Source organism: Crotalus tigris, unplaced genomic scaffold (assembly GCF_016545835.1).
Source record: "Crotalus tigris isolate CLP2741 ecotype Arizona unplaced genomic scaffold, ASM1654583v1 scf7180000024341.3516292, whole genome shotgun sequence".
Classification (NCBI taxonomy): domain Eukaryota; kingdom Metazoa; phylum Chordata; class Lepidosauria; order Squamata; family Viperidae; genus Crotalus; species Crotalus tigris.
The window spans coordinates 235,350-259,301 of record NW_024100511.1 but is presented as its reverse complement, the minus strand read 5'-3'; the positions used below and the strand labels follow the sequence as shown (position 1 = coordinate 259,301).

General features: G+C 39.7%; 1 protein-coding gene across 21 annotated transcripts in view; it reads left to right on the top strand.

Annotated features, from left to right (window-relative positions):
• Positions 1-18,790, top strand: part of PROM1 (prominin 1) — a 261,692-nt gene extending 242,902 nt beyond the window's left edge. For 13 of the 21 annotated variants that reach the window (XM_039326544.1, XM_039326543.1, XM_039326564.1 and 10 more), the window contains 11 exons: positions 3,339-3,485; positions 3,998-4,069; positions 4,759-4,851; positions 6,104-6,130; positions 7,501-7,554; positions 7,938-8,018; positions 8,118-8,186; positions 8,367-8,459; positions 11,140-11,255; positions 17,786-17,869; positions 18,524-18,790. In XM_039326544.1, coding sequence (XP_039182478.1) covers positions 3,339-3,485; positions 3,998-4,069; positions 4,759-4,851; positions 6,104-6,130; positions 7,501-7,554; positions 7,938-8,018; positions 8,118-8,186; positions 8,367-8,459; positions 11,140-11,255; positions 17,786-17,867 — 834 coding nt within the window. In that variant the 3' untranslated portion in view covers positions 17,868-17,869; positions 18,524-18,790. Of the gene's footprint in view, positions 1-3,338; positions 3,486-3,997; positions 4,070-4,758; positions 4,852-6,103; positions 6,131-7,500; positions 7,555-7,937; positions 8,019-8,117; positions 8,187-8,366; positions 8,460-11,139; positions 11,256-17,785; positions 17,870-18,523 lie in introns of those variants that run through there. The other 8 variants (XM_039326553.1, XM_039326550.1, XM_039326559.1 and 5 more) reach the window with 4 other exon arrangements.
• Positions 18,791-23,952: the final 5,162 nt, after the last annotated feature.

The following is a 23,952-nucleotide window of genomic DNA, read 5'->3' as shown; positions in this document are numbered from 1 at the left end:
CCTCTATTAGTTGTGGCAAGCTCAGAAATTGCTCACCATCCATCTGCTGGGGAACCCAACCTACCCATTGCTGCAGATGCCTCAGACTGGATTTCCCTCTCTCTTCAGGGTTGGGGTCCCTGGCAGGGGAAGACAGGATCTGACAGGCCTTCTGATGTGCAATGGGAGGGGTATAGGCTCCTCTCTGCATGAATTGATTTCTGCTTTTTACCTCTGGGTTTTGAAATCTTTCCAGTGACTCACCCAAAACTTCGTTATCTCTCCATTCTGCTTTTGAAGTCTTTGCTCCCAGCTGGGAGATCTGCCAGAGTTCTTTCTCACCTGGCTGGCTGGCTGCCGCTCCACTCCCTGGGAAAGCTGCTGCTGCTGAGGTGCTGGCCTCAAGCCATCTTTTTCGTTCCATAATGAGATCTTCCCCGAATCTTTGTCAGTCTATCTCCTTTAGATTAGGAATAGGGATCAAGGTCCAGGACCTCTTAATTAGTTTAAAAAATTTGTAGATCTTGGCATGATGTCATGTGTCTGACTAATGAAACACTTCAAATAACTTTCAGGCATGGTTTAACCTAAAAAGCCTTTATTAGTGTAAAGCAGTGTCAGCATGGCATGGAGAATGCCAAGATCTGAATTTCCCTTCCTTTGCACATAACATTCCAGGCATTTCCCCTCCCCTATTTTGGGGTCATGATTCACATCTTCCAATTAACCTGTAGGGCAAAGATTCACTTCCGTTCCCTTCCACGGGTTTTTCTCTCCTCTCTCATTCTCATCTGAATTAACTCTAAAAGTACCAGACAGTTCTGCATATTTTGTCAAAACAAGAATATTCAATATTAGCAGCGTTGACAGTGGTTTTCCATTCATCCCCCTCTTTAATCTGTACTCAGTAGTATGCCTCTCGTAAATCTAATTTAGTTTAGATCTTCCCCTTTGATAAGTGGGCCAGCATGTCTTTCATTAATGGCAGGGGATAGATGTTCTCCACACAAATAGCATTTAACCAATGATAGTCCATGCTAGGCAGAATGACCCATTCTTCTTTTCCTGGAATAGCACCAGGGCAGCCATCCATGATCTGGTTGGCTGGATAAACCCCTACTGCAAGCTGTTATCTATAAAGGACTGGAGCTCATCCTTTGGAGTTATGGAGTATAATTTAGGTTTGGCTCCCAGCAATATCTCTATACAGCAGTCGAGGGGCAGTTAGGGGAGAATGCATCTGAGTCCTTTTCACTGAAAACCTCTTGTAAGTCTCAGTACTCCTTGGGGATTGGGGATCTGCCTTGATTACTTTCCCACCAAGTGGTATGGTGCTGTGCTTGTATGGTTTCCTTTTGGGCTCTCCCTCAGTTGCCTTTTGTTGAGTTTTTAATATCTGCCTCTTCCAATTCATGTAAGGGTTCCGTTTCAGGAGTCATGCCAGATCCAGTCTGAGGAGTCTATTCATACTTGGTGCCACAATAAGTCTGGGAGTTTCCTCATGGGGCCCCATTTTCATCTCTATCGATTCAATGACAAATGTCATGGTGCCTCTCCCCCCATTGCAACATCCAATTGACAGAAAGCCATGGGCACCTTAAGTTCCCTGAGTCATAGACCCAGTTTCTCCACTAAGCCAGGTGTGATGACCCAGGGCACGGCACAGAAGCAACACAGTCTGCTGGCAGTTCAAACTGCCCCTTTATTGCTCCAAATGTTCCCCAAATGCTCCCATGTTCCTGGCAAGTCCCAGAACAAGTAATGATACACACACACACACACACACACACACACACACACACACATTCAGCAGCCTCTGACTGCAAGTAGTTTCAAAAGTTTTTTAGATTAGAACAGCAATTTACTTAAGGCCAAGTAGATAACAAAGAAAGGAACATACATCCAAATCTAACAGGTCTGTGGAAATACAAGCTTCCCTGAGTAGTTTCAGAAGAGAAGCCAAAATTCAAACTGAAGTTTGGAGCACCAAATCAAGGTTGTCAGCCAGTCCAATGGTCAGAGTTTCAGGGTTTACAAGTTTAAATAACAACACAAAACAAGAGATCAGAGAGTTGTTTCCAATGTCAGCAATGGCACACAAACCTCCAATAATTCAGCATTTGTTCCCAACAAATGCCCCTCCCCACAGCATCTCCTTAGTCTCCAGGTGTGCCTTGTGGAGAGGGGTGGGGTGCTCTCTTCCCGAGTAGTCGGGCCTGCCTGCGTTGTTTCCTCCTTCTCTCCACTCTCCATGCTCTAGGATCAGGAGGGGGTGGCCCTTGCTCATTGCCTGAACTCTGTCTCTCATGTTCATCCTGCCCCTGTTCCTCCCTGCCTTCAAGCTGTCCCAATTCTGAAAAGTCCTGGCCTGCCTCGGCCTGCTCCTGCCCATATTTGTCCGAAGCCAATGGTGCCTCCCCCTCTATCTCTGTTGGCTCCAGTTCCAGCTCATTTTCCTCAGCAGATTCAGGCTCCAATGGAGGCATGACACTATCCCCCCTGCAGGCCCCCCTCCCCCAGGACCATGCATACTGGGACGTTGCGGGAACTGGGCATGAAAGTCGTGGACCAGATGTGGGGCATGGACATTGGTGTCATCGACCCAGGTGAAGTTCTCTGGTCCATAACCTTTCCACACCCCAAGGTACTGAAACCAACCTCCATGATGAAGGGGGTCCTGAATTGCACGACAATTTATTCATGGAGCAACTGAGGGGTCAGTTTGAAGATAAATCCTGGATCCTGCTGGCCGATACTTTGTAACTAATAAACATGTTCTTTGAGGAATTTGCAAGCCTCAGAGTTCTGCTTTACTTGTCTCTGTCTGTAGGAACCATGACACATTGTTGAAGTGAAAGATTCACTTTTACTAAATTCAAGTGGTTACATCATAAGCAAAACTGGATCTGAATATTCCCATGCAAAGACTGCATTTTTCCCACTTCCCTGCCCCGTCCCCTTGACCGGTTCATCAGTATCCAATTGTGTTCATTTTAGATGTTTTGGAAATGGCTTTGAGGTTTGGCATCTCTTCGATGCAGTTTCACATTCCACTATCACTGTCTGTCCTTGATCAGCCAGTTCGTTCCAGATTGACACCTCTAGTTCCTGTCACCATGTCATTCCCTCCCTTCCTCCCCATGTCCATTCCTTGCTTCCGCATCCTCCTCCTCCTCCCCTTTATTTTATGGCAGGATACCAGTGAAGCAAGGTGTGCTGAAGATGGCAGACCTGACATGTAGTCTGATTTGTTGTATGTAATAAGTATGAGGCACTTCTGAGAGAGATTTATATGATATTTGGTAATGAGAGGCATCAAAATTTGGGAATTGTTTCCTTTTGCTTCTTTTTCCCTACAGCATGCAGAAGACATGTCACTTAAAATCAAGTATATCAATATAAATTTAAGCAATATAGTTTTACTGAGCAACACTGGGAAAGAGAACCTGTTGAATTTTGGATCTTCAGGAATAAATGAAATAAATTTTGCAGCATACCTGTCAGAGGTAAGGTGTTGACTAAACTGTTTTTCAGCTGACTGGGATGGAGAAAAGGATGAAAAAATGGTTGATTCTCTAATTCCAGACACCTGACAGGGAGGTGTTTTTCACTTTGCTTTACTCTGATAGTAATAAGAACAACTGTTATATAACAGAATAACAGAGTTGGAAGGGATCTTTGAGATCTTCTACTCCAACCTCATACTCAAGCACAAGACCTTATGCCATTCCAGACAAGTGGCTGTCTGGTCTCTTCTTCAAATATATACTGTATCATTAACACACAAAGAACTTTGCCTCATTTTGAAAACAAAAGTGACCATTGCTTATGTATCATGACCAGTCAGACTGCCAAAATCAGGATGGGAGCAAACACACATGTACTTTTTGAAGACCTGTCTTTGTCCCATGAAGGCTTGCCAATCTTTGTTGTACTACCAGACTGATTTTTTGCTACTTCATTCTAACCCTGTTCTCCCTCTACAAAGTCTAATGCTGTATGATTCCCACCCTTCTAGATTAACAAGAGCATCACCAAAATTGATCTGTTGTTATATGCAAATGATTTGGAAGCAAGAGCAGATCAGCTGGTAAGTTTGATTCCTTGCTGTGAAATGGTGACAACATACAACAATCTTCCTATGATCTGAACGAGTGACACTTGTAATTACTGAATGCTGAGGCTGTCTTAAAGCATGCAAAATACAGAGCATCCTCTAACAGTAGTTCTGGGGCTCAGGTCTTGGATTTACAGCAAGATTCAAAAACTTCTTTTGAAAGTCATAGATAATGCTGGGCCCCAAAATAACTAAATCCAGTCTGCAGAACATAATTGTTTAGGAGAAAAGAGACAGGTTCTCATTAGAAAACTTGTTTTGCTTCTTTTAGGATCCCACAAGAATACTTTTAGGATCCCATCTAGAATACTTTTAGGAAGAATGTAGATTTTCATCTTGGACAGGAACATGACAATTTAAAAAAAAATGTTCCTGTGTTAATCAGATGCTGGCTTGAAATGTCATATTTTACATTTATAATGAAACTTCTCAGTAGCAAGCATCTCTGCACTTTTTTATCTGTAGAAAAAATGGTTGGGCTTGCATCACATGGAAGCATGTATTTCCCTTAATAATAGATTATTCTAAGTGGAAGCATGCAGGTAGGGAAAGAAGGAATATTATTTTTCTTTTCTGCTATTACTGCTTTTCTGTTCTTTAATAAAAGCAGAATAGCTTACATATTGGAAACTATACATTTAACTGTTTTCTTGCATTTCCAGCCCAAAGGAGCATTAGAAAACGCTTTGAAAGGACATGCAAATACAATTCGGCTGATACATAACCAGCAAGTTGTTCCACTGGAACAAGGAATGGTAAAAAAGTTATAGTGGCATTGTAATAAACTGTAATATTGATAAACTGGAGCAAGTCCAGAAAAGGGCTGCCAAGATTTATTTATTTGTTTGCTTATTTATTTATGTGTCAAATTTATATAGCTGCTCATCTCACAAAACAAATTACTCTGGGAAACATGCAAAAAGCTACAAACAATTAATTACTAAATATAAAACAATTATTATCATTAAAACATTAACACCTATAAAAACAAAACTAAAACGAGGAAATATTATGTGAAGGGATGTTAATAATAACCATCTCAATACTTCATCAGTGCCCTGGAGTCCTCAGGATAGATGGCAGATGGTGAAAAGACCTGGGTATGTTTAGCTTGTAGACAAGAGGTTTAAGAGGGACATGATGCTTGTCTTCAAATATCAAGGGTAGTTATAGCTTTGACTTATTCTCACTTGTTCAAGAAGGGAAGACTAAAACAAATGGGATGAAACTTCAAGGATGTAGAAATAAAGTAGACTTTAGGAAGAATGTATTGACAGTAAGAGTGTTCAATCAGCAGAATAGGTTATTGCATGGAATGATTTCTTCTCCTTCACTGGAAGTTTTCAAGCAGAGGCTATATCTAGGGATGGTATGTGCATGAACTTGATGATCTCATAGATCTCTTCCAACTCTTATGTTTTTGTGATTCTATTCTGTTTGGGAATCAGCGGACATACAAATTAGGTGGCTGGGTGAATGGATGGGTAGATTCATGATAGATTTTGAACAAACAGCAAATTTTCCTCAAAAATTTAAACATGGACTTAATTCTCATAAAGTGATTTCTAGAATAAAATAGTACTTTTGAACCTGCTAGACCATTTATAGACCTCATTAAACTAGAGAATGCCTTCCTATGTGAACATAGCCTTGGACGATTATGTTTCCATTTTTTTCTGGTGCTTAACTGAGAAAGAGATTATTAGTTTGCTTCCACTATTAAATTAAACTTAATTATATCAGGGTAGAAGTTCTGTAATATTATAGAAGTTAGGTTGTGAGCTGAATAGTCATGAAGATTGCTGTGGCTTTTTGTATCTTGCTTGATTTCAGGACTTTTGGGTTTTTTCTGTGTCTGTGTTTGCTAATTTTTTATTAATGTGGTAATTTGTCTTGAATTTCTTCTTCTCTGAAAAGCCTATTCTGCTTTATTGGTTTTTTAAAAATATATAATTTTTCTTGCTGAATCATTCTTAATCATTCTCAATCTTCTATTTCCAAAAACTGGCTGTCAAGAAATATGTTAGAGCTAGGGTAAGTGTTTTTCCTTTCTTATACTGAAATTAAATAACTAACTTAAGCCTGCTTCAGGCCATTGGCTGTTCGTCTTTATTAAGCGTGATCATAGTTAAGTTTGGTTTTAGTTGAAGCAAAGACTAAAAAAGCATCAAAGTCTTCACAGTAAATTGCCTTTGCTAATGTTGAATGTGTTCGTTCAACAGCTAGAAGTATTTTTAAAAGCATTAAAGCATGTTAAAAATCATGAACACTAGCTACATAGATTTGTAAAGAAAATAATTTTGAGATACTTTTATAATCTTGTAGCAAAGACATGCAAAGACCTATTTTAATGCTGGCCCTTTATAATTGTATAGATGAATATCTAGTAGCTGATTAGTTGATACACAAACTAGGGATGTAAGAGTTAGGAAAATACTAGAATTATGTGTTGCTATAATTGCTGAGCTGCTTGTATAACCTTCAGCCCATGTTAAGATTTGTGCTTTTCTTCTTGAATTGTACAATTTAAGCATATGCACAGCATTCCATCTCAGTCCTTATTCTCCACTGCTGTTAAGAAAAAAAATATGCAGAAAAAAATACTCACTCTCTGCCCTTGAAATAGCTGGGGCAAATGGATGAACGTTTGCAAACCCTTGAGTATAAGAGAAGAATCTTAGGAAGCAGACTAAAATGGAAGCTCTCCCAAGTCTGAAACCTCCACCGTGCATTTTCAAAGGAAATGCTCTTTAAACTGTATTCTGCAGCACTCACTGAGTTAATTAGATCTATTTCCCAAACCACATGGCATTATGAGATAGAAGGGTTTTCAATTGTTTCTCTATTATTTGTAGCCACACTACAGAACAGCATTGGGAAAACGTGCAAACCATAATATGGCTTCATTGTTTGCATAATATGTAATTCTGCCTTTAATAGAAATATTTGGATTTAAATTAGCATGTGACTATATATTAATCAGAGACTTTAAAGCAGTGTTTCTAGCTATCAGTGTTTCTGAAGTATGACTGGGGAATTCTGACAGTTGAAGTCCACACATCTTAAAGTTGCTGAGGTTGAAAAACACTGCTATACTAGGAAATAGTCTGTGTTCATCCACTTAACATAAACTTCTGTTCCTGTTGCAGACAGGTGCAATTTTAGGACCATCCACCAAATAGGCATAGTAAATTTATGCATTGATTATATTTTGAGTATACTAACTAAACCAAACTAGTTGTGGTACTATTGCTACTTGTCTTTATTTTCATAATTCTAACAACTCCCCCACACATACAAATCTTTATTGTATTTACAATGGCATAAGAAGTGTATGGTTCAGGCTATTTGTTGAGTGCAGTATAAGATGATAGAGACAAAATATTTTCTTTATTTTAAACCAGAGCACTTTAAACCAGAGTATTAAGTTACTACAGAAAACTTCATTAGAACTTCCAGTAAGTTTTTCTCTCTTACTTTCTAGAATAAATGAATATTTATTTCTCAGTATTTTGCTTATAATAGGCCAACCTTTGTTAAAAACTAGCAATTGTCTTTAATTAATCTTTAAAATTTTTTAATTAAGTATTAAAGAATAAGCAGAACATTTTAGCATACATTATTTCCATTTAATAGGAAATTAAGTAAAAGAGAAGTGATTTATCTAGTTTTCTTTTTCAATATCCTGCTATGGATTTTAATCTTTTTTCCTTTAATAACTATGGAGATCTAGATTTTTTTTTAAAAAAATCCAGTGTCTGAAAAGACACTGTTTCAAAACCTTAAGTCATCACAGTTGGATGGTAGGCTTCACTTAAGTTTTCTTCTCTGGCTTTTTCAGGAAAAAGTGAGAAGTGTTATCAGTGCCATCGAAGCCACTCAACTTCTTATAAACAATAATGCTTCATTTATAATTGTCCAGGTAAATATCTTTGTCATAGTAACTCTTAAAACAAATCCGTACCTGGAACATAGCTTGGGATTCTTATATGCCTCTTAACAATGGTTTCTTTCTTTCAAGGAAGCTAAGAAATACATGGATACTATCTTAGGTTACTTTGAGCAGTATTCAATGTGGGTGAAGGATTCGGTAAGACCTTTTGGTTATTGGCTTGTTTTCTTATCAGTTATGGAAATCTATATCAAATATGGGAGAGGCTGCCAAGAATCAAAATTTAATACATTTCTGTCTTAAGACAGGTGTGGAGAAGCATGTTCATGGACATTTAAATTTCATTAGAACATCTGATCTATATCTCATCTCTTGTAGATTTCTACACAAGTAGCAACCTGTAAACCGATTGCAAATACGATTGATACAGCTGTCGATATTTTTCTGTGCAGCTATGCAATGGATTCTTTGGTAAGCGGGAAGTGGGGGAGGATGTGGGTGTTAGAGCAGACTTCATTTAAGCCATCTCTCTACCAGAAACTTTATCTGCTCTTTAAATTGGAGAAGCCAATAAGATTGTAAATTCTTTTCTATTATCATTTCACCTGTGGATTTATGTCATTTTCTGTTGAATTCCTCATAAACAAATTTATCTGGAAATGAACTCAAATAACCAGCCTTATTCAAAAATATCTTTATAAGATAAAGGAAGGATATAAAGGAAATAACTTTATCAAGATTAAGGAAGAACTTGTAAATAAGAAAAAAAATGCCTGCACTAATGTGTGTCTTTTAGCTATCTGAAAATACTAAGTCAAGAAAAAATATTTTTTTAGTGCCATTTAAATGTGAAACCAAACTAATTTGCTATATTTTGAGTTGGATGCCATGTAAAATTAGCTGTCCAACTATTTGTAAATATGACTTTTTGTTTTAGGCATCTTCCTAAATCAGAGCTTCACAGCAAAATGATTTTATGATCTTGTAAAACTGAAAAGCGTTGGGTAAAAATGGCAGTTTCTGTGAATTGCAAATAATTCTTGAAAGCTGATGGCATATTTGGAAGCCAGGCCATTTTTTTTGGCATGATTTTGTCCCTGACATCTTCTGCTTAGGATTTTACAATCTGTTCTCTGGTTTCAGAATGGGACCTTCAGGCAGGGACCCTTGACCACGCCTCCTTCCCCTCCCACCTCTGGTTTCAGCCCATTTACCATCAGCGTTCCTCCTTGGCTGGCTCTCCCTGCCCATTCTTCATGGCCAATGGGGCCCTTGCCCTCCGCGGAGGCCAATGGGGCCCTTGACCCCTATCGCCGAGGCATCCTTTGTTCCGGGCCTTTGGCTGCACAGGACAAATAACCACCAGCCAATCGGGTGTCAGGGTCAGTTTGCGATGGGTGATGCGTGATCACAGGGGCAATTGAGGGGGCAGTGTGCAGTGCAAGATTTTTTTTAAAGGTGCTGTGGCTGCTTCGCAAGTTGGGGACCTGGCAGCTCTGTCACCAGGACTGGATGGAGGGAGAATGGCAGGGGGAGTAGCAGCCACTGGAGCTACTGGAGAGGCAGGCAGGCAAGGGTGTGTTGGGGGAGACCAGGAAGGGAGGGATGGTGTCAGGACCTGCTTCAAAACCTCTTCCCATAAAGCAGAACTCTTGGAATAGATTCATCCCAAAAAGAATTTTTATTAGGAGAAGTTGACAGCAGGCATAGAAGGTAGGATCTGAGGCTTTCCCTCTCAAATCAAGAGGTTAAAGGAGCAAAAAGCAAACCCCACCCCAACAGTTCATCTGGTCAGTTTAAACGGGCCAATCTCCAGGTGTTAAATCTACTGTGGGAACGAGGCTGATAAGACCCCGTTCCCAAGGCTGTGAAAACGTTGTTGGATCTTCACACCTTCTCTTCCGCAGTGAGAGATAAGCCAAATGGCAGGAGGCACATTCCTTTCTCACCCCAGGATGGCATCAAGGGGAGAATAGTTCAAAGAGCAAGCAGATAGAGGAAGCAGAGAGGATACATTGTAGCAGCTAAGCGGATGGCAATACACATACAATTCCCCAAAAGTCTCTCCCTCCCCCCAGAAGTGTGGCAGAATCCATAGAAAGGAAAAGAAAAAGAAAAAGCCCCCCCCCCACCAAAGAAATGGATTCTGACAGATGGGCACCTCAAGGGGGTTTCACAAAGACAGCTTGGCTGGCAACTGCAAATGAAAGAGAGGAGGAGGAGCCCCTTCCTCCCTTCCTGGTCCCCCCAACACATTCTTGCCTGTCTGCCCCCCAGTTGCCCCGTCGGCTGCTACTTCTCCCACTACTCCCCCTTCTTCTGGTCCTGGTGACAGAGCTACCAGGCCCCAAAACTTGAGGAGCAGCCGCAGTACTTTTTAAAAAAAATCTTGCATCACACACTTCCCCCTCCACAGAGCCTGCGATCGCCCATTGTACGCTGCCCCTGCCACCCAATTGGCTGACGGCTATTTGTCCCATGCAGCCAAAGGCCTGGGACAAAGGGTGCCTCAGCAAAAGGGTCAGACAAAGGGTGTGAAGCAGAGGGCAAGGGCCCTATTGTCCAGGGAAAACGGGTGGCAGATGGCCAGCTGAGGAGGAATGCTGGAGGTAAATGGGCTGAGGTGGAAGGTGGGAGGAGAAGGCAGCATGGCCAAAGGTCTGTGCCTAAAGATCCTAGCTCCTCTGGTTTGGCTGGTTTGGGCTGCCCTTTTCACAGAGGGATCTCTAGTAAGGCTCTGATTCCACAGGGTAAAGCTTCATCCTGGCTAACCTGGAGGAGCAAAACAAAAAGGAAGCTGAATTCAAGGCTAAAGTAAACTTTCCTGCAGCCATTTTTGGTGGCTTCCATTTCAAGAAAAGACTGAATAGCCTTTTTTCTCATGAGCAGTAAATGCCTTTGCTAAGTTGTAGGACTTAGTAAAGTATACTTGAACAACTGCATCCCTTGAAACATACATTTTCATCCTTCTTAAAATTGAGGTTTGGCTTGATTATTGCTAGAATACTCAAGTTACTCTGGTTTGGTGTTTTTACCTATGTGAAAAAGGATGAATAGTTTTGAGATGAAGCATACAGAAAGAATGAGGAGGAAGCATTCTAAGCAGCTTGGATTAGATATCCATTCAATTGTTCTGTTTCCTTTCTACTAGAATGCTTTCTGGTTCGGATTAGGAGGCTGCTCTATCTTGCTGATCCCTGCCATTATTTGTGCGGTGAAACTAGCCAAATTCTACCGCAGGATGGATACCGAGGACGTGTACGATGAGTAAGTAAGAGTAAAATGAGTCAGAGTAGCAGTTGGCAGGATGGTGTGGCTATAGAAATTGAATGGATATATAAATTATCAGAGGAAGCTGAAGCATTTTTAGCTCATGATGAGCCTTTGTGTGATGGTGTAAAAACTCATTGGGTCATTTTTGCTTGGAATTATTTAAACTTTCCTCCAAAATTGGATGAAAGAATGAGATAGGCTGAGCTATTAGATTTGGATCATGTAAAAAAAATTAGGCTTCTAAGAGCTGCAGGATGCACAGACTTTAAAACACATGCCTGATGTTTTAGAGTTTAAGGGAAAAAGAAAACCCAAGTGTATCAGTACATCTGTACAGAAATATAAGGTGAAAGCATTCTTGAATGCATAAAGGGTTAAAATTAAAGAAAAAAAGAATGACATTGCCATAGGTACAGGTCACTCAACCAAGAAGAAGAAACAGATTAACCTTTTGCTAATCTTTAACTAATGTATGAAGGAAATACATCACAGTAGTAATGAGGGATTTCAACTACCCTGACATGGACTGGGAAACAAACTGTATCAAGTGGGAGATGGAACATGTTCCTTACAAGCCTAGCTGACAAAACTAGAAGGTCAGATATACTGGACTTAATTCTTACTAACAGAGATGAAATGATAGAGGGGGTTGAACTTGCAGGAACTTCGGGGGAAAGTGATCATGTCATATTGGAATTCAGTATAATGTGGATACAAGCAATAGAACAAAATCAAACAAAATCAAAAGTCTTAAACTTTAAAAGAGCTGATTTTAACGAACTCAGAGAGAACTTGGAAAGGATTCCATGGATGAAAATCTTAAAGGGGAAAACAATTCAAGAAGCTTAAGAAACACTGAAAAATGTGATTTAAAAAGCCCATTGAATAATAATACCAGTGAAAAAGAAAAACAAGAAATATATAAGAAACCAGCATGGATGCATAAAGAACTCTCTGATAAACTGAAAGACAAAAAGGATAAGTACAAAAAATGGGAAAAGGGACACATAACTAAGGCAGAATACCAGCGCATAGTCTGAATCTGCAAAGATGGTCAAGAAACCTAAGGCTCAAAATGAACTAAGATTTGCAGTAAATGTCAAAAATAATAATTGTGCCCACGATTTCTGGAGGCAGGCTGTTCCACTGGTTAATTATCCTCACTGTCAGAAAGATTCTCCTTTATTCCAGGTTGCTTCTCTCTTTGATAAGTTTTCAGCCATTGTTTCTTGTCCTGCCTTCTGGTGCTTTGGTGAATAATGTGACCCCCTATTCTTGGTGGCAGACCCTCAAATACTGGAGTACTGCTAGCATGTCGCCCCTATTTCTTCTTTTCTTCAGATTATCCAAACCCAAGTCCTGCAACCATTCTTCATATGGTTTAGTCTCCAGGCCTTTAATCATCTTAGTTGCTCTTCTCTGAATTTTTTCAAACTCTCAACATCTTTTTTGTGATATGGTGACCAAAATTGGCTTCAGTGTTCCAGGTATGGTCTCACTAGGGTTTTATAAAGCAGTAGTAATACTTTGCGTGATCTTGATTCTATGCCTCTGTTTATACAACCCAGGATTGTATTAGCTTTTTTGGCTGCTGCTGCATACTGCTAGCTCATAGTCAAGTGATCGTCCACTAGGTATCCAAGGTCCCTCTCACAGTTACTGTTTTTAAGCCATTCTCGCCCAAACTGTACTTGTACCTTTGATTTTTCCTCCCTAAATGTAAAACTTTGCTTTTCTCCACATGAAACTCATTTTGTTGGATAGGGCCCATTGTTCAAGTTTGTCAAGATCTTTTTGGATCTTGGAGTTTGTTCTCTGGGGTGTTGGCTATTCTTGCCAGTTTGGTGTCATCTGCAAATTTAATGAGTTCCCCTTCAATTCCTTACTCTAAGTCATTGATGAAGATATTGAAGAGTACTGGGCCTAAGACGGAATCTTATGGTACCCCACTGTTTACTTCTCTCCATTTAGATGTAGTGCCACTGAGGACTACTCATTGAGTACAATTTGCCAGCCAGCTACAAATCCATCTGGTGGTGATGTTGTCTATTCCACTTTTTTCTAGCTTACTAAGGAGTAGGTTGTGGTCTATTTTATCAAACACCTTGCTGAAATCTAAGTATACTACGTTTACATCATTTCGCTGGTCTACTAGTTTAGTCACTTTATCAAAGAATGAAATAAGATTGGTTTGGCATGATCTGTTTTTAACAAACCCGTGCTGGTTACTAGTTATAACTTTATTTGCTTCTAGTTGCTTGCAGATCTATTTTTTGATCATCTTTTCTAGAATTTTCCCAGGTATTGATGTTAAATTAGTTGGTCTATAGTTTCTTGGGTCTGTTTTTTCCCTTTCTTGAAGATGGGAACCACATCAGCCCTTTTCCAATCCTGAGGTACTTCCCTGGTTCTCCAGGATTTATGAAAGATGTGGTGCAATAGTTCTGTGATAACATCTGCCAGCTTCTTCAGAACTCTGGCATATAATCTGTCAGGTCCCAGTGATTTATATTCATCAAGGTTGGATAGGTGTTCTCTTACCATTTTCTTGCTTATTTTAATTTTTGTTTCTAGTTTGTCTTTTGCAGTATTTTTTTTGGGTATGTTGTGCTATAATTTCTTTTTGTGTGAAGACTGATGCAGAGAATGAGTTAAGCAGCTCTGCTTTCTTCTTGTTACTTCCTTGCCATCTTCTCTCTTTAGTGGACCTAGAGTTTCCTTGCCTTTTTTCTTGTTGTTAATATGTTGGAAGTAACTTTTTTTTATTATCCTTGATTTCTGTTGCAAGTCTTTATTCATTCTGTGCTTTTGCTTTCCTGACTTTGTCTTTGCATGTTCTGGCTGTCTGCTGATAATCAGCCTTAGTTATGTGTCGTTCTTTCCACTTTTTGTACTTGTCCTTTTTGTCTTTCAGTTAGTTTGACAGATCTTTGTGCAGCCATGCTGGTTTCTTCTTGAGTATCTTGTTTTTCTTTTTCAGTGGTATTGTGCTGGACTCGGCTTTGATGCTTCTTCTTTTTTTTATTAAAAGTTTTACAAATTTATTACATTATAACCCAAACCCCTCCCACCCCTTCCCCCCTCCCCCACTTCCCAGATCTGATTACAGGGTAAAAAATAAACAAACATAATCTAACTAATATAACCCGACTATACTATCAATCAAATCCATAACACACTTTAACTCCTTTTCAAAACAAGTATTAACAAATTAAAAACAAAAATAATAATATAATTAAACCATAATACTAAAAATAATATAAATTCAACCAAACTGAACGATTAAAAATAATCTAAAATCTATTCATAAGCAAGATAATACTTTTCAGTCTCATATTTCTTTTGAATATAATCAATCCATCTTCTCCAAACCAAAATATATTTTTCTTGTGAATGGTCCTTCAAATAGGCAGAGATTTTCACCATTTCTGCTAAATTAGACACTTTAACTATCCATTCTTCCATAGTAGGCAAAGAGTTTTTCTTCCAATATTGCCCCACAAGTAGGCTTTTATGCTTCTTGAGTTGTTTTCCCCTTTAGGATTTTCATCCATGGGATCTTTCCTAGGTTCTCTCTGAGTTAATTAAAGTCAGCTCTTTTGAAGTTTAAGATACTGGTTGGATTGTTTTCTATTGCTAGTGTCTGCATTATATTAAATTCTAGTATGATATGGTTATTACATGACCTGATCTTATATATTTTTTCCCTCCAAAACAGGTACTAGGTCTTATTTTTGGGAGGTGTCTTACCTTAGAACCACCATAGCCAGGCCTTCCACACCCCGACATTTGTCGTGCCACTACTTGACTTCTTCAGCAGCCGCTTTCCACCACTTGCGGCTGGACACCATGTGGTCCATTGTGCCATTGCCTCTACTCATGGCAGGAGGCCGCATGGTGCTTCATGCCACTGCTGCCACTTGTGGCAAGAAGCCGCACAGTGCTTCGGGCCTTTTCTGTTGCTTGCAGCAGGACACTGCATGGCACTTCATGCCATTGCTGCCGCTCATGGCAAGAAGCCGCATGGTATTTTGGGCCATTTCCACTGCTCGCAGCAGGATACTGCATGGTGCTTCACGCCGTTGCTGTGATTAGTAAACAATGTATTGTCTGGTCCACATATTTAACATTAATAATAATTCAACTCTCATTCCTACTCTCTACTTCATTCTTCTAGTCATTTATAAAAATTATCCCATGTTTGAAAGTATTTTGTTTCTTCTTTCCCTTTCATTTTCAATGTAAGCCTGTCCCATTTCTGCACAGTCCAAAATTTTCCTAAATGTGTCTTCTTCTATTGGTGTACTTTTCCAGTACTGTGCAAATGTAATTCTCGCTGCTGTTAGTACATGGAATATTAAATATATACATTTTCATCATAGTTTTCTGTGATTATACAGTACCTAAAACAGTGGTTCTCAACCTGTGGGTCGGGACCCCATTTGGGGTCGAATGACCATTTCACGGGGGTTGCCAAACAGTGCAGTCCGCCATTTTTTCCCCCTTTTCCTTACCAGTGCTACTCCCTTTTATTCTATTGGCTTTTGAAAGCCAATAGAATAGACTCTCTTGAATAGAGTCTAATTCTATTGGCTTTCAAAAGCCAATAGGCATTGTCCAGGCTGTCTCTGCCCTGCTGAGCCCGCCAAAAGTCCCATTCTGCAAACGGTGCTGCACCAGTTGAGTAGTCCTCGACTTACGACCAGTTGAGTAGTCCTCGACTTACGACTGGTTGGGGGTCGCGGCATTAAAAAGGTTGAGAACCACTGACCTAAAAGAAATAATTCCAGCTTAAAACCACATATGTATTTTTGATCAGAATTTTTTTGCTTTAGGGCAGTGGTTCTCAACCTTTTTAATGCCGCGACCCCCCAACCGGTCGTAAACCGAGGACTACTCAACTGGTCGTAAGTCAAGGACTACTCAACTGGTGCAGCACCGTTTGCAGAATGGGACTTTTGGCAGGCTCAGCAGTGCAGAGACAGCCTGGACAATTCCTATTGGCTTTTGAAAGCCAATAGAATTAGACCCTATTCAAGAGAGTCTATTCTATTGGCTTTCAAAAGCCAATAGAATAAAAGGGAGTAGCACAGCTAAGGAAAAGGGGAAAAAAATGGCAAACTGCGTTGTTTGGCGACCCCCGTGAAATGGTCGTTCGACCCCAAATGGGGTCCCGACCCACAGGTTGAGAACCACTGCTTTAGGGCATGTCCACCAAAGGTGGTAGTATGTGCCTGGCTTTTGACTACATTTCCAACAGTTGCTAGACATGTTTTTAAACATCTTTGCTAATCTTGCAGGTGGTAAATGCCATCTATAAAATATTTTATATAAATTTTCTTTATAGGTAGCTTCCCTTGTTATTTTATAATTTCTTTCCCATAAATTTTGCTATTTTTCTAATTCTACATTGTGCCCAAAGTTTTTTGCCCATGTTATCATATTATAATGCAATTTTTAAACAAGGAATTAAACCAGATAGGATCATATTATCCTGGCTAATTTCTGAGCTGATTTCAAGGCTGAAAGTCGACAAATTACATGGTAGCCAGCATTTAAAATCTAAGATACCATTATTCTTTGATGAGCATCTGATCAGGCTTCTTACCACAGTCCAATGGCAATATATCCTAAGTGCTTTATAGAGTGAAAGATTCCAAACTTTTGGAATATATTTTAAGAAAACGTTAACTTTTTTTTAACCTTAAGTATCTTCAGAGAGTCTAATTTCCCCTAGCAACAATAGCTAACCAATTGCAATATCTCTAATATGTGCCCCAAAGTTTGTTCAATGTAAATGTGTTGAGAACCAGCTTTTTAAAGTAAAGCAAATTTGCACAACAATATTTTCTAAGGAACTATGGGAAAACAGAAGACCACTCCATTTCACAATTATCATGGACAATTTTGCAGTGAAGTGCCAATTTCTAAAACTGAGGAGGTCTGTCCAGAATTATTCAAATTCCAAATCTGCTTCTCTCACAAATCACAATATTAAAAATTAATAGACATTGAGAAATCTATAAGTGAAAAGTTGTCTTCTGTAGGGATATTGACATGGAAATCTGTTGAAAGCATGTTAGAAAATCAGTTAGCATTCTTTCAAGCATCCGTTTCCTTTCATCTTTCCATTGTCAAAAATCATACCACAGACATCCGTGCTGAAGGAATTTTGAGGCACATGTTAGAGATAGTGTAAAGATCAGCTCTGGAATACTTTTCCCCTAATCCTTCATACCAGAGCTTTATAACCTTCACTCTCTTCCCCTAGTCACTCCTTATCTTCTTTTCCAATCTGCATGTTCTTGTTCTCAATTCTTAATGGATTATAAAGAGCTTTATATTTTTGTTCATGAAGAAAAGTCGAGGTCTCAATATCCTGGTGCCTTTTCTGATCACAAATGCATGACATCATTGTGGCTGCATTCCCAATCTAGAAATCGGAATAAAACTGGGTAATAAAAGCTCTTTTTAACTGTTCAGTTTCTATATTGTATTGTTCCTGACTTACCATATTTATGTAGTTATCTCCATACAGATTTATATTTTTGTGGATTTCCCCCCCCAGCTCCGTGGAACAGTGGTAACTCAGACTGGAACTATTAACTGTAAGTTGCATGGCTTATTTATCTGTTTACATTTTGATGGCCTTAAAAGGTGGATGCAAATGTTGTGGGACAAGGCTACCTAAATAGTTTTCAACCCTTTATAGTGATGGCCATTTTCACCTGTTTGTGTACTTTCATTTCATGTATGTGTATGTGCACTGGGAAGCCTAGGGCCACCTGCATAAGCTCCAGATGGAAGAAGAAGGGAAAATGTCTTAGAATCTGCCTTCCTGTTGGAGAGGCATTGGGTGATGACAATGACAGTGAGGATGATCTTCTCCAAACTCATCCAGCCCATCTTTAGACCTGCTTTTCCTTACATTCGCTTTGTCTGCCATGTCAGTTTTGGCCCTAGAAATTCAGTTTTGAGAGAAAGCTCATGCTGATGGAAGGACAGACTGATGGACAAGCCTAGGTCTCTTGATATAATTTCTTTTCAATGCTGTGTCATATTAGAAAGATTAACCCCACACACACACAGAGAGGCACCAGTTTTCATGGGGGCCTCTGCATCTTCCCTATTTCTGACCCTAAAAATGGCTGCACCCCAGCCCAGTTATACTCACATGTCCACCATCAGATTTAACCTCTAATCTCTTATAATGGGACAATCCTGAAAGAGCTCTGAATTTTGTCTTCTGACTTTCTTTCCAGCTTCTGGAAATAACAGTATCTCCTCAAGAAAATCACAGCTGAATCAATCCTGTTTGAGGACAGCACAGCAAACTAATTTGACATTAAAAAAGAATTACTGAATCTTAGATCATAAAGTGAAGACAGGTTAATGGCAATCAGGCCACCTGGCCTGGTTTTTTGCTGCCAAGAAACCATTAAAACATATCAGCTATGGGTTTTGTTCTTGTTTCATAAAATCATTTTTTTCTTGTACCATATAAATTAAATAAAACAGGTCTAACTGGATATTGTCCTCATTTTATTTTCCTTTTGCTTCACCTGAACAGCCTGTTCAAAATGAATTAGGTTTTTCTTAAACTATCCAATGATGCTTGTATGCTATATAAAATATGTTTACATGAAAAATGCATTGAATGCAGAGACTTTTGTACCTGAGTTTTTTTACAGCTGTCTTGTAACAGACTTTTAAGCAATGCTTGTTATCTTTCATAAGCAACCTGTTCAAAATGATCAACATTTCTCTGGTGGTGTTAAAAATGAAGAAATGAAAAGCAACTATGGAACTATGAATCATCTCTTGTGCTGTTTTCAAAATATGAATGTAAATGAAGGATACTGTTACTTTTTCTGAATTCTTATTTGAGACAATACTGCTGTTAAGCTGAAATATACATCTATGTGGGGGGGGGGGGCAATGTATGGCTGATTTGTCTGCCTCTGAACATACAGATAGACAAATAAGCAGTGGGGATCTTTTGTAATATGAGAAGAGATATTCCCAAAAAACCTATCTGGAGCTTCAGTAAAGTGATTAGATGCACCAGAAGACAACCACTAACTCACTTAGATAAAATATCTAACTATTGTAAATCACCATGTTCCCAATGTGAATGGGAACATGGTGATATCCTATGCATCATTTCTGAGTCACAGAGGCTATGTTGAGCTTGGATATGTGATATTTAAAGAAGCATCAAAGAATCTCAGAACTGCTTTGCAGTGGCTAACTAACAGTGCCAAAGGTGTGACTCTCATTTTCAGGTGTGTAAAGTAATAAACTATGATACACCATTGTCTTTGAACAATGGAAGGGAGTATGAACCATTGGTCAATTATGAAAAGGGGCCAGAACCACTAGATGACAATTGCATGAAGAACATGAAGAAATATTGTGCTATATGCCAATAATACTGAGAATTTGTTCCTACATGTACAATCATCCATTTTGGGAGATCACCGGATTTTCCAAATTGGAATTGAATTCTAATAAGAATAATTCTAGGTTACTTAAAGATTGGACAATAATCATTTAATTATATGATCTGTGCAGTCAAAGTAAACAATGTAATTCAATACTTCTGCCCAATACTTTGCATCTTAAGAAGACAGAACTCTTGGAATAATTCTTCCAACAGGCATCCTTTATTAAGAGAAAATGGTTGCAGGCATTCTAGACAAGACTTGGGGTCCAAGCTCTCCCATTCAAGCTTTTAAGGGGTTCCCCAGTAGCCCCACCCAATCACCCCCCTCTTCCAGCGACAGTCTCAGGCATTACACTCCCACCCCCTTTTCCTTACTGCCGGCTGGATGGAGACTTCAAAGAAAACTACATGAAAGATAATAGCCCCATTCTTATGGTTAGCTCTTTTGGCAATACACACATCCAGTTCCTTTGAAGTGTACCGAAGGAAGTGAGGGCCATAAAGCCCCTTTGTTCACCCCCTTCCCTTCATCGTATGGCAGAATCCATAGAAGGCAGAAATGGGGTTTTTTATAATTGATAACTAGAGATGAAATATAATTGGATTCTGACATGACCATAGCAAGTTTTTCAGTAGTAGGACAATATTTTCAAGCTAACCAGTATGTAGAATACGTAAGAGGGTTGGGTGTATCTGTTTGTGTGTGTGTGTGTGTGTGTGTGTGTGTGTACACATATACACACATTTTCAATATTGTAGATTTAACGCATTCCTGTTTTTAATCTGACAATGTCTTTAAATAAAGTCTTGTTTGATATTTGTTTTAAATGGAAGAAGTTGGTAAATAAAATTAAAACTTGGTCGTGTATCAGAAGTAGATGGATTCTGCTTAAGCAATTTGTTCCAGTTGTGCTGGTGGGCATTGGCATCCATAATAAACCATGATGACGTGTGAAATCATTGACCATGCTCAATTATGACATGCACCAGAAGAAGTCGGCATGTGTGAAGGAACAGGGTGCTTTCCTAGCTTCATTATTGCTTTCTGTCTCCACTTTAGAAAGTCTGTTGAAAGAAGGTCTTCAGTAGCACACAGGGAGCCTGAGATGAAGAAATGACCAATTACCCAGAGTAATCCAGAGTACTTAGGCAGATTCTGGCCCAAGATTCTGATAGAGAATTTTTCCAAGGACAAATAACAGCACAGCTACCCTTGCTACTAAGCTAAACAGCAACTTAGAATATGGTTTCATATGAAATCTCCAATAATATCTTGAGGAAAGTTGGTAATTGGTAGATTTAATGGAATATGCATACATAACATGTACCCCCATCCCCAGTTCTGGATTGGGATAAGATCAGTATTATAATATTTTCCATTATCCCAACCTGAATATACAGGTGAAACTCAAAAAATTAGAATATCGTGCAAAACTTCATTTATTTCAGTAATGCAACTTAAAAGGTGAACCTAATATATGAGATAGACTCATTACATGCAAAGCAAGATAGTTCAAGCCGTGATGTGTCATAAGTGAGATGATTATGGCTTACAGCTTATGAAAATTCCAAATCCACAATCTCAGAAAATTAGAATATTACATGCAATCAATAAAATAAGGATTGTACATAGAACAATATCGGACCTCTGAAAAGTATAAGCATGCATATGTACTCAGTACTTGGTTTGGGCCCCTTTTGCAGCAATTACTGCCTCAATGCGGCGTGGCATGGAAGCTATTAGCCTGTGGCACTGCTGAGGTGTTATGGAAGACCAGGATACTTCAATAGCGGCCTTCAACTCTTCTGCATTGTTTGGTCTCATGTCTCTCATCTTTCTCTTGGCAATGCTCCATAGATTCTCTATGGGGTTCAGGTCAGGCGAGTTTGATGGCCAATCAAGCACAGTAATCCCACGGTCATTGAACCAGGTTTTGGTGCTTTTGGCAGTGTGTGCCTCTCCATTCTTCCTCCAGACTTTGGGTCCTTGGTTCCCAAATGATATGCAAAAGTTCTGTCATCAGAAAAGAGGACTTTGGACCACTGAGCAACAGACCAGTTCTGTTTTTCTTTAGCCCAGATAAGACCCTTCTGATATTGTTTGTTGTTCAGGAACATCTTGACAAGAGGAATACGACATTTGAAGCCCATGTCCAGGATCCGTCTGTGTGTGGTGGCTCTTGATGCACTGACTCCAGCCTCAGTCCACTCCTTGTGAAAGTCCCCAACACTTTTGAATGGCCTTTTCCTGACAATCCTCTCCAGGCTGCGGTCATCCCTGCTGCTTGTGCACCTTTTTCTTCCACACTTTTCCCTTCCACGTAACTTTCTATTAATGTACTTTGATACAGCACTTTGGGAACATCCAACTTCTTTTGCAATTACCTTTTGAGGCTTTCCCTCCTTACGGAGGATGTCAATGATGGTTTTCTGCACAACTGTCAGGTCAGCAGTCTTTCCCATGATTGTGATTCCTACTGAACCAGACTGAGAGACCATTTAAGGGCTCAGGAACCCTTTGCAGGTGTTAGCTGATTAGAGTGGGACACTTTGAGCCTAGAATATGAACCTTTTCACAATATTCTAATTTTCTGAGATTGTGGATTTGGGGTTTTCATGAGCTGTAAGCCATAATCATCTCACTTATGACACATCACGGCTTGAACTATCTTGCTTTGCATGTAATGAGTATCTCATATATTAGGAACACCTTTTAAGTTGCATTACTGAAATAAATGAACTTTTGCACAATATTCTAATTTTTCAAGTTTCACCTGTTAAGAATAGTCCATTTTATGGAGATGAATTTTCCAAACTTCAAGTGGAGGATTTGCCATTTCTGCAACAGAGATGTGAAGATGTTGTGAGAACTCTGGAAGGAGGGTGAGACAAGGAGATGTTCCCAGGCATCTTCCCAGGTGTTGCATCCTTGGTGAGGCAAAGCAGATGGCCCCAGGCTTTTCCCTTCCTCTCCCTCTCCCATTGCCAGGAAGGTACATCAAAGCAAAGAGAAACAAAGTAAACAAAGCAAAGCTAAGCACCTCACAAGAGAGCTTCAAAGCCCCCCCCCCTCATCAGAATGGCAGCGTCCTGACAGGGACCTGACATCCATTCTTCTTCTGGACTATCACTATGGGAGAGGTATAGAGGCTCCGAGATTCTTGGATGATCCTGATCCTCTTCAGTTTTGCTAGATGTTCTCTGAGGTCATCCAGGTCACTTAAAGGAATCCATCAAGACCTCTCTCAGAATGGCCTATCTTTCTGTAGATTGATTCAATGTTGAGCACACCTAGCACACCCCACATCAAATTCATCCTTCGAGAACAGTTGTTATCACCTCCAAGTTGGACTCTATCCCTCTCCAGCCATTCTGGGGTAAGCTGTGATTCTTCGGGTAGAATCGATCTGTTGAAACCTCATCTTCAGCCCCTTCTGCTGTGGAAAAAGGTATTGAGTTAGGAGCTGGATTTTTTATTCAGTCTCAGGTCTGTCTCTGTATCTCTCTGTAAGAAGTCTTCATTGTGCTATGTTGCTGTAAAGAAGAATATATGGTATTGTAAATATTTTGATATGAATATAAAGAGGTTATTTGAATCAGCTAAATGCAGTCAATTGTGAGAGCTTCTGATTTATTTTTACCAACAGAGAAATTAAAATTCTCTAACAGTATCCAACCACTGGGAGTCCAATGTTAGCTGGATAGGTAGATACCCATTGTATGAGAACCTCTCAGTTCCAATTCCCCAAATCTCCAAATCTCCCAACTTTTGTATGGATAGGTGCTTCAGGTGCCTATCATAGAAACCCTCATGTAAATGCCCTCCACTTTTACTGGCATCACTGGGAAAGGGCCCACCAGTGTTTTGGGGATCTCAATGGTGAGGGACACAGCATCTGGTCTGACATTTTGTACTTGGGCGCTCCTGTGATCCTCAAAGGCTGTTGCTGAATCATCATCACTTTATCCTCAGAAGGCCCTTTGTACATGAGGGGGAAGATTGATAGAATTCCACATGTGGGGCGATGCCCAAGGTTGTATTTTGCCATCCCTTTGGCTGGAGCTAGCTAACATGGCTGGTCACCCAGTTTGCTCCATCATTGGGGCCCTCTGTAGTTTCCCCATTGGGCTTATTGTTTGAATGGCTTTGTGCAAGGATGCCTGTAGTGCCCTGTGCCCCCACAGTTGTAACAGATCATCTGCCTCACCAGCTTCACAGTTGGAGTGGAAGAATCCATCCCCACA